A 15,848-nucleotide genomic window follows, 5' to 3' on the forward strand; every position below is an offset into this window, starting at 1 on the left:
TCTTAGTTGAACCTGATTCTTTTGGCAAACTTATCTCCTATACTTTTTAAACCACCTTTAAAACAGCAGTACTCAAAAGGTGTGCTGGAAATCATTCTAGTTTAAACAGTGTTTCATGATTTTCCAAACATGGAACTTTGGGGGAAGCAAGGAAAGCACAACTCCAGGATAAAATTCTGTTTGCTTATTTCCTAGAGGTCATCTGTGTAAATAAAATAAACTGAGTAAGAGAGGCAAAAGAGGAAAATGTTGGGACTAAAAACATTTATGGCAGCAGAAATCACTTCCCATTACTCATTAAGAAAAGTAAAATTAGAATACAGGCCAAGTCTTCTAAAGAAAATATGGGATCACTATTCACAGCTCTACTGTATTTCAGAAGGTACTGTAAATACTATAACACTACAATAACTAGTTTTCAATACAAGTAAGTTTTACAGATATATTAAATTTTATTTATCCATACGGATATATGCTCGTTCTCCTTACAGAAATACAAACATGTATGTATTTGTCATCCACTCAAATTAGAAATCAAAATCCTCTGAGATTTCCTTCTCCTAAATTTAATGACTCTGCTCACAACTCTGAAATAAGTCACTCTTATCATAGCCAAATTAAGAAAAAGACCTGCATTGCCATGAAAGCCTTTAAAATGTGTCATTAATTGGTCTCTGCTTATACATGTTACAAAATGCAGATAATCCCCAGAAATGTTCAAATTCTAAAGCACTAGCAGAGTTCTTATTCAGGTTAATGGCAAACTATCAGGAGCTCCAGGGCTCACTGTCAACTCAAAAATAGTGTTGACATGTTCTATTACGAAACAGACAACTTAAGTTCCTAGCTCTTTTTTGAAAGCTACCATTCATTTACTTTCAGTTATGACGTACAACTGAAAAACTAAAAGTAAAATAGTGATAAGAAGATCATAGGAAAAATACTTCAGAGTTTTCACCAGTCTGTACCAGGAGTTATAGACTAAAAGTAATTTACACTTAAATGTGACTTTATAGATAAAGCAATCTGAACAAACACTGATAGAACACTGACTTCTTTATTGCTTTGTGTTTGTTGTATGTATTTAGTGCATAGCATTCATCTGCTCCTACATTTCCAGTGCTATAAAAAGAGTGTTCTTAATAAAAGGCTAAAGTTGCTTAGTGGCAGCTCTGTATAGGGTTTTCTTTATGTACTCAGATCACAATTCAATTAAAAAAAAATATAGTGGAAAAGAATAGGAGAGAGTATTATACAAAGACCCCAAGGCAGTTCTTGTGAAAGCCAATCCCTGTACAATACTTAAGCCTCTGCCTCTAACACACTAAACACAACTGACTTCAAAATTCAAACCATAATGCTGTTAAACTTTTTTCTGCAGTGGGTAATTGCTGATGCCTGAATATTTACTTTTAGGGGGGAAATATAAACATTGCATAAAGTTTGCAAGTTATAATTTGTCACATTAAAGGAAAGTTTTGTAACGCCCCAAGAAGTAGATAATTTGCAGACCTTTTTATTCCTGAATAAAACTCAATTCTTTATGCTCACCTAGCCCTTGTTGTGTGGAAGAAAGGACAGACTAGTCACAAAAAATGCAGAATAAACTGGCTTGCTTTTTACATACAAGTTCCACCGATAAATAGCTTAGTAATTGACATTTTAATCTATACCCACTCATCATATGTTGTACTTCAAAGAGCTGTATACAACTTTTTGACAATCAACAATTCTGACAATCTGAAGGTAAAATTGCATTATTTCAAATTAAGCTGTTAAAAATTAAGCCAAGAATTTCCCAGTCACCATGCCCCCACCTTGTGGTATTTTTCTGTTCTTTAGATGGATTGTCTACCTTCCCATACAGAGCATTCAAATCCGGCAGCTATTTTTAAAATTGTGTTATTTATCAGGAAATATTTCAAAAATATATTCAGGAAATAGTATTCATAATGAAGCATTTAATAGGACAAACCCCCTAAGAGTTATATGGACTAAATATGTAAATAAATTATGCACAGAAAACTGGTTTATGCATTACCTTCTTACACTGTAAAATATCATTCATATTTAGGTTTATAAACATGAGAGTTGGGAACTACTGAGTTCTCTTGGCTAAAGCCCAATATTGGCCTTATTTCAGTTTAATTGGAAGAGGATCTTGAATTCATCTTCTCCATGAGATATCAGGAACCTGGATTTCTGTTTGTACCAAAGGTTAATAAGAAATGTGTCTGCAAAAGTCAAACAGCATTAAATACCAAAAACTGATTATTATTCTGCAGGAGTTGTTCTGTCATTCATAATCTCTCCATGCTCCAACCTTCCACAGCTAATCTTTAATGGATGACATGCAGGAAAGAAAAATAACATCTAAAAAGGGACTCTAAAGTGAGCTTTGAAGAAATGGAAAATACTTTTCTTCTGTGCTGAAAGTTATTGCCACCCAAAGTTTATTACTGGCAAGATTACTTACTTCCTCTCACTTTATGGATATTAAATCAAATTAACTCTAAGCTAACAGCCACTTGGATATTTGTTTTTACTTTTGCTATTAAATCTATTGCATATGCATATTCAGTAATTATTTCTCAAGTTAATTTAGAATCCCTCAAATAATGTTCATTAATATTTCCACACCATATTCAAGAATTCCAAAATACCACAAATGTATATTCACAACATTTTCATAAAAACAGACCCGAAATAGGGACTTCATTGTAGGTATATTTCCCTAGTTTCCAGGAGACTGAAAGTTGTATGATATATACCACCATGTTAGAAGTACTGCTTTCCTCTTTTTCCACACTGTATTTCCTATCATTACCTTGGTCTTTCAGAGAGCATCTACAGAATGCTAATACAGTTTTCAGGCAGTTAAAATGGTGTGAAACCCTAACAGGGCTGGACTCAATCCTGTTGAGCTGGTGTTGATTTAAGAAACTGTTAAATTTTGGTAACATTATTAAGATACTGGCATAATAAAAACCCAACTCATGGAATAGCTGTTGCTACAGAAAGATTTAAGGATAAATATTTTTACTATATTTTTGTTCAGAATTATTCTTAGTCTCAATAAATACTCTGATAGCAACAAAAATATTCCAGGAGCTCCGGTTCTTGCCGCAGTAATGGCACTCCTATTCTCAGAGCGTTTGATACTTTTTCCAGTCTATTACCACTATGCTCTATAACTCTCCCTTATACTCAACCAGCTCCTTCCTCTAAAAGTTCATACATATATCCCCTGCTTAATTCTTCCATTAGGAAAAAATGAAGTCACTTACTACATCCATGCAGAGTGAGATCTGTTCTCTCAGCTAGTTGTTTTGAAGACTTACTCCTTTGCAATGCCTCCATGTTGATTTTCCAGTCTGTCCTTGGAAGATGTATGCTCCTTCCCCTTTCCATTCCCACAGGTGACACCTATTCCCTTTTCTGTTCAACATATGAAAGTTCTGCACACCCAAATTTCAGATCTGGCTGCTCTTCATACCCACTTCCTACGTGATGCTCCCCTTTTTGCTTGCACTGTCCTGGTGTCTGTTCTTTTAGGATGTGCGTTTCCCTGGCTTTTCCTGATGTTGCCCCCACCTCTGTTCTTCTTCATGACAGGGAGCAAAATTAACAGTACCTTCTGACATTGGGTCAGAATGACACAAAATCCAACAGAAGAATAATGAATAGACTGCAGGAACCTATGGAAACAATGTCTACCACAAACATAAGACTTTAATGCCTGAAAGTCTGAAATCAAAACTTTAAATTCTCTAATTTTCTTTATCCATACCTAACTGACATAGAGATAGGGATCCAAGGAAGTTTTAAAATATGTTTTCAAGGCTGGCTAACAAAATTTAAAAATAAAAACATTCTGAAAATAAGTTATTTACTTCACACAGTATAATACTTTTCTTCCATCATGTATGTCTTCAGATTTAATTCTACTTTTTCTTCTTTTCTCATGAAGCATTGCACAAATTTACCCTTTTGTTCTTTACTTTTTCTTTGAACAATTTAAAAATCGCAAAATGACAATCTTTGTATTATTTGTTTCTGTAGACTATTGTAGCTCCATTTCAAAATGCCCTTTGTCTTCACTTTTCAATTCTTTCCATGAAGCTTGTTTAGGTAAAACCTATCAATTAGAGGGTTACCTTTTAAAACAGAATTCTAATATTCCTCAGAGTAGATAACACTTTTATGATATACCTTTCTTATGTTCTTTACAATAAAATTTTGCGGAGTCACTTACTTATCATAAAGTCAGTACTAAGTAATAATAAAAATGCAAACAGCCATATTTACAAGCTTCACTATACCATGTGTTACACACTGCAGTAATTAAACATTAACTAGTAACCTGAAATCGCAGCAGCATGTGTTCTCCCTTCCTCAAAGAACTTAATGCAGGGGGATAAGTTTTTCCTTGAACACACCGTCTGTTCTTTATTAGGTTCTGCTTGTCCATTAGAACCCTCCCCAAGGCTTTAATGAGAGAGACACACAAAGGCTTCCACAAATCCAGTTTGGTTCACATAATTCCAGATTTTAAACCATTTATCCAAATTTGGTAACATTCTTAGAACTGTAAGACAGGAAGCAAAAAAACTGTGAAGTATTAACGATGCTTCCTTTTGGCAAACAGTTTAAGTAGTAAGGAGCCTCTTGCCCTCTCTCTCCAGCATTTAAAGGATTTTATACTTCCTGTACTCATAAAAGGAGAAAAAAAGGTTATTTTTAAAGGTCATTGTTATACTATGTAGCTGTCTTTAAAATTTGGTTTATTCTTCCTTTAAAAACAGAATAAGAATTTTAAATTGTTATATCCATAATCATACCACTCTCTTTTGAAAAGAAAAATATGCTTGGGACATCAATAGAAAGTTTAAGCAGTAGTGTAGGAAAACAACAATTTCCTAACAAGTATTTCAACCGTATCCATAAAAACAAAACTGCCTGTGTTTTTGACACACCTCTCTTTCCAGGTTTTAATGAGCAATGAACACCTCTACCAAAGAGAACCATGTACAGAGGTAAAAACACTGGGCAAATATCCAGGAACAAACACAAAACTTCATATTCAAGCCGAACAATCTGCGTTAGCTTTCGGCTGGTGGATATAACAATGACACATGGTGCAGATTTTTCTTTTGTGTGAAAATAAAGCAAGCAGTTATGTAAAATTAAATAAGAATAAAAATTATGCCTGTTTTTAATTTTTTTCCTAAGATGTTGATTAGATTTGACTTTCCCTTCCCTCACCACAGAAAATCGGGGAACTCTCTTTTCCATCTCTGATATTCACACTATACCATATTCTCAGGAGTTTGTTATTAAGTGGAATGTCAGCCATCTGTTTTCAGCTAGAGAGTTTATTATCTGCTCCATTTTCCTGAAGACAGTTACTCCTCCCTTTAGTACAAATATTTTGGGGACAGCTATTAGTACTATTAATACTCTATGAAGTGTGTGCAATCTGCAAGGAAACAATTTTACCAAGCTAACACTTTCTTTCTGAACAAATGATACAATGAATTGACAAAAACATTCCCATTAAAGTTTTTTAAACATCTGCATGAAAATCTCAGATTATTTTTCATCTACTGGGTACACTGTATACACAGTCACTTTTCAACAATAAGAATGCCCAGCTCCATTACATTAGCAGTTTCCACAAGCATAGAATACAAACTGTCTCCATGCTTGTATGTCTATCCAAAGAACAATTAACAACAAATATAAGCACATGTTCATTTTCAGATATAAACTTAAAAACCTTTCCTTCTGAGAATTCATATAAACTTCATTCATTGGATATATGGCATCATCTGACAAAAATTCATTTTAACTACCAAAAGAGCAGATTTTTCAAGAACAGCACAGGTCCCTGGTTGAGGTGAATGTGAGACTATCTCCAAACACGGAGAGGGGGTAGTATTGCTCTGAACCAGCTAAAACAATAAGTGGTATTTGAACTGCTGGTTGAAAGGTAGAGGCACTGGTAATCATTATTTCCCCTTGTTTGTTCAGGACCTTCCAACAAAACAAACAACCTTTTTGTGATTGGATTGACATGGTGTTAACAATGCATTTAATGCCCAAATCAGTATGAATACAGGTAAAGCTCCTACTAATACCAGTACCAGGATGTTAAAGCCATCTATTTTCTAAGCAACTCTAAACAGCCACACATAAAAAAAAAAGTCAAATCTTCCCTCCTTTAGCAAATAAAGCTAACATTCACTAGGCCACGTCATATAGCAACCACGGGTACTGTATGAGCCATACAGCCATCTGTTAAACGCTTGCCTACTGTACCTGCAATCCTTTCTGCAATCTTAGCTTCTGTAGCTCTGTCTTGCAATTCTAAGTCCAGTTTCATTGTCTTCAGCTCCTTGTCCTTTTCAGCCAGCTTATCTTGCAGCTAAATTGAGCAAATGGACAGTAAGATTCTTATCTGGCTGAAACTGTCAACAAGTAATTCAACCACAATAAAATTGCAAACAACGATTTCTCACCCCCAAAATACAAACACTAAGCACTAAACCAGAAGTACAATTTATTATATTTATTTGTTTGAAGAGCAAATGTTAAGAATATATTTTTTAATATCTTGCTCTGTGAGACAAGTAGCAATGCACATGCCATTGTTTTTATTTGTGATTCTCTTCCTCAGGTATCACCAGGTGTAGTCCTTCTTGCTGTGGAAGTTCAGAATTGCATGGAATATAATGTAGGTGGTTGCATTAACAGTCTGTTTCCTACCTAGATACAGACATCAGAGTCTGAAAAGATTGGTGTAAATGCATATTTTTCATGTTCTTCATCAGATGGAAGACTGGTATTCTTTCACATATCAAGGCCTTTATTTTAAAGGGTATTCACTATATCTGTTCTTGGACAGATATCTGAGCTTGAATATTCAATGACACCTCATGGAAAGACTAGAGACAGATTGTTTAGGCACATGCAACCACAGCTAACACTAGAAGCAATGCAGTGTTCAAGGAAGATGAAATTTTCTCCCCTTCAATAAAGCTGAGTTATCCGGGCACATTAATTGGATTCTACCCATGAAATCCTGGTCAAGTCTTTGGTCTTCATTGTTTTTCATCCAGGGTGCAAGAATCTATGCCATTGATCAAAAAAGTCAGAGTGTAGGTTGGAGGGGTTTTTTTAATTCCAGAGAAATAGCTGTTAAGCAAATACTAAAAATCCAAAATTACAGGAAGCTAGTGATTGGTGCAGTAAAATAAATAACAAAACTAAATCAGGCACAGTTTAAAATGTATGTTTTGCAAGGCAATTATAAAAAAGCAAATATTGGTATCTTGAATATCTTAATTGTACCTTTTTATTTTTGGCCCTCAGAGTGTCCAATTCTTTTAAAAGGAATGCAGTTTCTGTTCTTCCACCTAAATCTTCAGCATCATTCCATGAGGATATAAATTCAGGGAGGCTCCTGCCATCCTTTCTTTCTAAACTGAAGCATTTTTGAATGAAAAAAAAAACCAAAATAAAAAATAATTTAAAAACCAGTTGTTATTCCACCCCTCTGAAACAAAATGCACAGAAATAAATTATCACAACTTGTTAACAAACTTGTTAACCACTGCAAATGTATTAAATAGTCAGAAAAAATGGATGCCCTTCTACCACTTCTTAAAGCTATAATTCTGAAAAGAATCTTCAAGTCTGGAATAGTAAATAAATATCCTACAGCACTAAGGCAGAAAACAGATGAATATAATAGGGCTATGAAGCCTATAAACAGCAAATGTTTAAGGAGAGCAAATACTAAAATCCATTGCTTAACACAGAGAAAAAAGTAATAAAACATTTGGGGATCAAAGTGATGCTCAGGTCTAAGCAAACCAAATTTTTTTGTAGGATGATTCCACAGGAAGTGATATGAGAATATCCATTTAAAAATCTAGGAATTCATCATGAAGAAATCTGTAAAATGATGGTATGATTCTAAATATTATAACTGACAACAGGAATTCCACACTGTATGCCACCTGGAGTTTTAAAATAACTTACTAGCCATAAACAACTTAAAATAAGACAAGATTCAATGGCCAGAAAAATTCTCTCAAAGTAAGACTCTCATAAAACTTCTTGGGTATCCATTGATACTCACAGATCACTCAGATCTCATTTGTAACATGGCAGGAAAATCAGTAAATGAATGATCAGAAAGGAACTAGCAAATATTTTTAATATTTGCTTTCTTTAGCATTTTCTGGTTATAGACTTCATAGCTAATAATTGATAAGAAGTAGCCACAGAAAAACTATACCCTCTGAACTCCTTCCACTGTAGACATTACTTTATGTGTAATTCACATCCTAGAAAGATAAAGAAAGCTATCTATTGCTCCAAAGAGTCATTATCTTAGGCATTATCCTGGATGTCTGTACTCAGCCACCCTTTTTTCACCTGCTTCCTCTGTATTTATTTTCTCCTCCCTTCTCCTTGAAACTAAAAATGAGAAATCACATTGACAGTACCAGGACCACCATCTAAAACACAAATCAACACTGACTTAACATTTCCTGGGTTTTTCTAGATCAAGAAACGTTAACAAATATTCTAATTAAAATCTATTTGGGCAAAGATAGGTTTTGGCATATAGCTTTAGGATCCTACATATAACATTCATGGAGCTGAGATGGCTCAACATGATGACTGCTGTGGGAGGTTAATCTTAGTGTTCCAGACAAGCCTGATTGTCAGTGGGAGTTGTGCTGGTGAAAGATAAAATGAACAATTTTTGGGTGACTCTGTGCTGGGCTGTACCGAAGCACTCTGAATTATACTTGGCATTTAGTACAGGATGCATTGCCCTTACAGCAAATCCCAGCCGCTAATGCGAAAAGGCAAAAAAGAAAACGAAAAAGTGTAAGAACTGGGTTTGGCCCAAACAGTCACCATAAGTTCATAATGAAGGTAGCAAAACTGGGTGTAGAATCTGCTAGACAGGTGAGGAATCAGTGTGTTTTTCAAAATAGGGCTTTGCAGACTTGATCTCATTTTCAAAAACAACTCTGACACTCTCAGTTGAAAATTGGTATTCAGACTGCCTAAGTCCCTCAAAACTGATAGCATGGTCCCTAACCAGTTGGCTAGTCGAAGGTGTAACTAGCCAGCTACTTATACCTTTGTACATTATGTCACATATAGAATAAGTTTATATATTTCTTAAGACTGCTATAAAGGGCCACTGCTCAGTAAAAACAGTAGTGATAAGAAAGGACCAAAATTATTGACACAATAAAATCTTCAGAGTCTGTATTAAACTTTTCAGTCATATTACCCACTCCTCAGATTCCTGTCACAGACTGCTACCAGGTATTACAGCTTCTCATCTTCACTCTTCCAGCTTCATCTGGACTTCACCTGCTTTATTCCTGCTTCCTACTCACTCATCACATTTCAGGTGCCTGTTGTGTAATGCCATAGATACTACTAGGTTTTCAAGATTTGTTTTTATTCTGTGCAACATGCATTTTCAAAATTCTCTGTAGAGATCACAATCATTGAAATACCCACAATGTGTGATGTAAACCATTGCAATCATCATATGTTCTATGAGTGCTAAATCATACAGAGGTAAAATGCTACATTCCACAAGGGGAGAAGGGCAGATAAGGTGAATCTAAGTAAAAAGCTGACTTACTGATTGTCATATAGGAAGAAAATATCCCTATATTTACTCAAAAAACAATGTGCATATTGTCAATAATTTGAATCTAGAAAAACTATGTAGAGGGATATTTCTTGGGTTTACCTTGATTCTTCAGAACCAGAATTACAGTCAGTTAGGACTCCTCCTCTTTGACTGGTTACTCGCAAATCTGAACGTTTCGGTGCTTCGGTTTCTGCCTGGATAAAAAATTCCGTGCGTTTTTGAGAATTCTTATGAAACTGAAGTTCAGCACAAAAGCCTTCTTTTTTCTGATCCAAGATGTGTGTTTCTAATCAGGAAGAGAAGCAAACACATTTTCTCATTTGGAGAATGAAGCGCAAATTGAGATTTTTCATTTGAAAATGGCTCGTTATAAGAATATAATACAGTAGTAGAAAGGAGCAAGTGGTTTAGTACCATATTCACAACTTTGTCCATTCACTAAGGAATGAGACCTGTTACCTACAGCATGGATGGATGTAGGAAGAAATTACAACCCATTTACTGGATTTTTCTCACGGAAACATGAAAAATTCATCATCATTTCCTAATCCCTCCTCCTCCTTAAATGACTTCTTAAAATAATGCTGACTGTAGGAAATTATTTACCTATCTCTCAAAATTCAGTTCTTCTATAGTGAGATATGATTAATTTCTGCTATAGAGAGGGAAATTTTTAGGCTATAACTAGTCTCTTACTTATAGTGAGGTTTCTTTCAAATCCATTTTGGCTGGATACAAAAGAAGTATAATCCAGCTGTAATTAGTAACAATAAATTTAAAGCACCATTATTCACTCCTGGAGAGTGTGAGGTACAGGCTCATACAACTAAAGAACTTGAAGAATGCAAAGCAGACATTGTGCCAAAGGGAGAAATTATCTGATTAAAATGTTGAGTGTGATAGCTAGTTCTCTTAGCTTGGCTACTAGATATTTTTAGGACATATTTCTGATATCAAGGCATTTAAATGAAAGAAAGATCCACATACCACGAATGCTCTTTCATAAAGTAAGAACAAGTACCTTTTAATTATAGAATTATATTAAAAAATGAGAAGGAAGCAGCCTAAAACCACTGGAAGTGGAAAAAAGGTGCATATATTTTTCATTCTTTCATTTAGATTAGTAGAGAACAAACATTGGAGCTTTTGCTTGTTTAATAAAGTTAGTGTTTCCAAACGTTTTGGATAAAATATAGGGCATATATTATTTGATCCACCTTATAACATCCTCCTCAAAAACAATAAGAAACTGTCTATACAGTTGAAATCAAGTAGAAATAGACCAAAAATACAAATCAATTGCTATCATGTTGCCATCCTGCAGGTAAGCACAGTTATAAGCACAGTTTCCAAGTAAAAAATACTGAAAACTGTTTATCAAGTGTATTGCAACAGATTCCTCTTTCCTTAAATGAGGAAAGACACAAGATCTCAGGCAACAGCCCAAGAGCCCCAAGAGATGACTTGGGAATTGGCTGAGTCAGTTTAACAACTTCTAATATGAACCTATGTGTTATCACCTCCAGGAAAAAGTTATGGGACCCACTGCTCATCTGTATTCTCTGCATCCACTTCAGCACAAACTTATTTGAATCCACTCTAACCATTTCTGTAAACTGTAACCACGGATCTTTACACTGGAAAAACAACAATCAACAGAGTATCAGCATCTTTGTTTCTTAGCATGTGGGGACCATTACCATAAAATATTTTTCGATAGGTACAATGCTACTTCCAGTACTGTGACTGAAATATGTTCCTCATAATATTTCACAGCTAGTGCAGAAGGAACACAAGGCCACAGCCACCTGGATTCTTCAGTGCAGGATTTCACTGTTTCCACTTGAAATCCTGCAGGTTTGAGCAGATTTCCTCTGAAGTGCTGCTACATCTAAAAACTGGATTTGATGCTCTTATAGTAAGGAGCAAGGATCTCTAAAGAAATGTATGGTAAAAAAAAATCACCAAATCTACTCCAAAAACCTGACTCAGTTTGGGAGTGACAATACATAAGGGCAAAACTTCAAATCCTTTCCAGTAAGTACTGTCTGAAAACTAACCTGGTCTGAATTTCCGTACCTGCAAAGCATTTTATAGGGGGTTGTGTTTCCCATTTGATTTATATTATAAAGAACTTCCTACGAAATATCCTGTTCACTTCTCCTGTTTCAGATGCAGTGTCTGTATAAATGCAGTTGCAACTAACGCTGCAGGGGAGGTGCAATGCTTCACTCGCCATGACAATTTTTCCTCCTCCTCCTCTCTAGGGCATCTGCTTATTCTATAAGCTATATATATATATATATGTGAAGTGCCTCAAGTGAAGTGTGTCACATTCTATGGAATAATTCAAGCACAATGTATTTCTGTTGAAATAACCAGTGACAGTATTGCTAGGAAGCTTTGTTCCTTGTTTAGGACCATGGTACTCTACTTGGGCCCTGTGAAAGCTGGAGAACAAAAATCTCACTTTGGAGAGCCAAGAAGTTCAGATGATGTTTCAGGCTGCTTCTCTTCCCTTAGCGCGAGAGCAAGTTTTTATTCTTTTCATAGTTCCTGTTTTGTTAATTTGCTCCTTTCATTCCAGGACTTAAGAAGAGACCACAGAAGAGTCACTGAAGTTGGCAGAGACCGCTGGAGATCACCTTGCTGGCACCTCAATCATTTGTAACAGGAAATTGTCCTCAGCAAGTTCCAGATCACCTGAGCCCTCTGTTGTCCTTCTGGCGGACCATTAACATCACTGTAGCACCCCATGAGAACCCGGACCTTTGAACATGAGAGTTCTTCCAATTCCCTGAAGAAGGCCTCAGCTACTTCACTCAACCCTCCTCCATGCCCCTCCCTCTTAGGAGAAGGATCAAGGCAAATCCCACCTGGGTTCCCACACCCTTGATCATCATGCCTGAAGCCATACAGGCACAAACAACAGTTCCCAGGGCTACCTCAACAGTATCACTAATGCCTACAGGGAAGAGCAGCAGGGAGTAAGTGGGTCAGATGAGCATCAGCAGGCTTCCTATAGTGTTCTGAATATGCGCTGTAAACAAGAAGCAAAGGTCTCTAGCTGACAGGTCAGTTCAGCAGGCAGACTTTTATTTTTAAAACCAGAAGTGAACATGACTGCATGATGAGGTAAATATCTGCATTAGCAGTTGCACTTCTGCTAAATCCTTGGGCCATGTCAAGATACGTGTTTTTAACTGTAAATGATTGCAGTTAAAGAAAAAAAGAAAATTTAGAATAGTACTAGAACTGTGTTGGCATTTATTAATGCTAATGCTGCTTCTTTAGATAACATACATTTGCAGGACACCTTTTCATCCAGATCCAATTCCCTCAAGCACATGAGTAAGACTAAGTAGCATCACAGGAAGGCTGTAAGCGGCATTCTTGGAAATATTAGGTGAAACACAGAGGATCTGTTTTTTCTCCACTGGCTTTGTAAGTGAGAAGATGATGGTAGCCTCTTCCACCCAAAACTGAAGGCACTCTGCCCAAGGGCATAAAGGTGAGAGGTTTTTACTCATTTAATAAAGCTGTAATGTTATTTTTTAATCAGCATGCAACATTTGTCAGTAGAATGCTTTGGGGAAGACATTTTGAACACCGTCAGATCAATGGACATATTATTAATTTTATTTTTAAAACCACTTTATTCTTCATATAGCCCATGACCCCCTCGTCAACTAATTTAGGCTTTGGTACATGGTAGCTTGTCTTGTTGCTAAACTATGTGGCAATTTTAATCAATGCACTTCAGTGCTTTTTTCCTCATGCCTCCTGCAAATCGTATTATGCACTAATTACCAATGCTGCAGACACACACTGGGGAGTAAGTAGCATTTGCAATAATCAGGCTGCACAGGGAACATCAGAGAAAGGGTAAAACAGCCTTGCAAGGTTTGGAAAAAATTAGGTAGATTTCATTAAGTGGTACCACCACTGCTGATTCTGGTTCTTGAGTATGCTAAACAAAATTTTTTTCCATATGAAATGGTGCAAGTTCAGTAGCCCAGATTAATATTTCACTATAGGGAGAAGCTGAACAGCTGATCTTCTGTATGTATTTATCTTGAATGAATAGCTTGTTCACATTGCGGGAAAGAAAAGCAAATGTTAAGAAGAAGGAATATGAAGACGCTAGAATTAAATCTGGGAATTGATTGTGAGGGACGTAAGGGGAAGATAATGCTGTCATGGCTTGAAACAGTAAAGGCAGAACAGAATTCAAGGTTGTTAAGCTGGGAGTGGTTAAAAAGTCAAGTAAAAACATTAAACATATCATACTGTGCAGGCACCCACTATTCCTCACAGCTTCTTCTGAGAGGCGGAGGATAAGCACTGAGATCAGGGAAAGCACAGCATTAGAGAATCGCACACCAACAGTGATAAATGCACAGAGGGTGCAGATTCAACTGGAAGACTGAAGAGGCAATAGCATCCCTTGTTATACCACTCAGCACATTCAGCAGCTCCATCACCCAGCAGAAGCTGGAATCCCCCTTCCCCCTGTCTATAGTCTTTCACCACCCTACTAAAATGCACTTATCACCTCAGAGGTTTGCAGGGAATCTCCACAGAATAAGAGTAAGGGAAAACAAACAAAACCCAATGGAACATGCACACAGGCTACAGATCTGGTTGCAGACAAGAATGGGGACATGAGAAGCTCCAGGTGCACCAAATCAGCTTCAAGTGTAATAGTACTTAAAGCTTGCTACCTTTAGCTCACTAGTATTTGTTTTAAGCTGGCCTGTGGCACATACATAGTATGTTCTCATCTGTCTGTGCAAAAGACTGCATGAGTGAACGAACCCCTAGCGGGATGGCAGTAAGAGGCATAATAGGAAAAAGCAAAAGCAGAAAGGAAGAGAGTGAGCCATATACACCCTGGAAGCAGGAGCAAAGATGATAGCAAATTCAGTAGCTACGACACTGTGACACTGTCAGATTAAATACATTTGAAAAAATGTGGAATAAAACGTTGTGCTGTGTTTGAGGTAGTCAACCTCAATTAATAAAAGCCTCCAGAATTCCTCCTGTTAATCACAGAATCATAGAACGTTTTGGGTTGGAAGAGACCCTAAAGATCATCTAGTTGCAATTTCGCTGCTGTAAGCAGGGAGGCCACCCATGAAATCATGTTGCCCAGGGCCCCATGCAGCCTGGCCTTGAAAACTTCCTAGGACAGGGCATTCATAAATTCTCTAGACAATTTGTTTCAGTGCCTCACCACTCTGGGGGTAAAGAATGTTTCCAAATATCTTACCTAAATCTCTCCTCTTTTAATTTGACACTGTTCCCCCTTGTCCTATCACTATCTACCTGTGTAAAAAGTTGCTCTCCCTCTTTTTTTATAAGTCCCCTTCAAATATTAGAAAGTCCCAGTGAGGTCTTCCCACAGTTCTTTCTTCTCAAGGCTGAAAACCCCCAGCTCTCTCAGCCTGTCTGTCCTCACAGGACTTGTTCTCCAGCCTTCTGATCATCTTCCTGGCCAAGTCTGGATTTGCTGCAACAGGCCCACACTTTTGTGCTGGGGTTCCCAGACTGGATGCAGTACTTCACATGGGATCTCACAGGCACAGTGGAAAGGTGCAATAATTTTCCTCAGCTTGCTGGCCAGACTTCTTTTGATGCAGTCCAGGATGCTACTGGCCATCTGGGCTGCAATCACATATTTTTTCTTCCCATTCTAAACAAAAACACAACTTCAGTGTCTGTGAGGTTGTTTTGTTTGTATAATATCAAACATTTTGAATTTCAAACAAGAGGGAATATTCAGTATCCAACAAAACTATATATGCAAAGAGCCACCCTGGCCCCATACAAAACGAACCTGTTTCCACTGGAATAATAGGACACACTTCCTATGGTTTAAAAGAACTTGATCTTGCCCCACTACAAATCACACATCTACAACACTTGCTGCAATAACTATGCATGTAAAAGCATTACTTTAGAACTTCACCTTCATTTCCCCTTGACGAACTGCTATTCTTTACTATTGGCTTTCAAATTATCTAATGTTTTTCCTACAATAATAAGACTAAAAACGTAGCCTGATGACCACTAAATTTTCAAGCTATGCAAATGAAATTAGTACTATTGGCTGAATATTCCTTTTTGAGCTGAAAATGATGAGTCAACC

The 15,848-nt window shown here is 36.7% G+C and overlaps 1 protein-coding gene across 1 annotated transcript in view; it reads right to left on the bottom strand.

Moving 5' to 3' along the window:
* Positions 1 to 15,848, bottom strand: part of MIPOL1 (mirror-image polydactyly 1) — a gene marked incomplete at its 3' end in the record, with an annotated part of 150,329 nt that overhangs the window by 123,298 nt on the left and 11,183 nt on the right. Inside the window, exons 2-4 of the mRNA XM_084207570.1 lie at positions 9,797 to 9,983; positions 7,354 to 7,486; positions 6,322 to 6,427 (exon numbers count right to left, since the gene is read on the bottom strand). Of these exons, the coding sequence (XP_084063696.1) occupies positions 6,322 to 6,427; positions 7,354 to 7,486; positions 9,797 to 9,983 (426 nt within the window). The remainder of the gene's footprint in view (positions 1 to 6,321; positions 6,428 to 7,353; positions 7,487 to 9,796; positions 9,984 to 15,848) is intronic.

This window comes from Fringilla coelebs, assembly GCF_963513975.1.
Source record: "Fringilla coelebs genome assembly, chromosome: 6".
Classification (NCBI taxonomy): domain Eukaryota; kingdom Metazoa; phylum Chordata; class Aves; order Passeriformes; family Fringillidae; genus Fringilla; species Fringilla coelebs.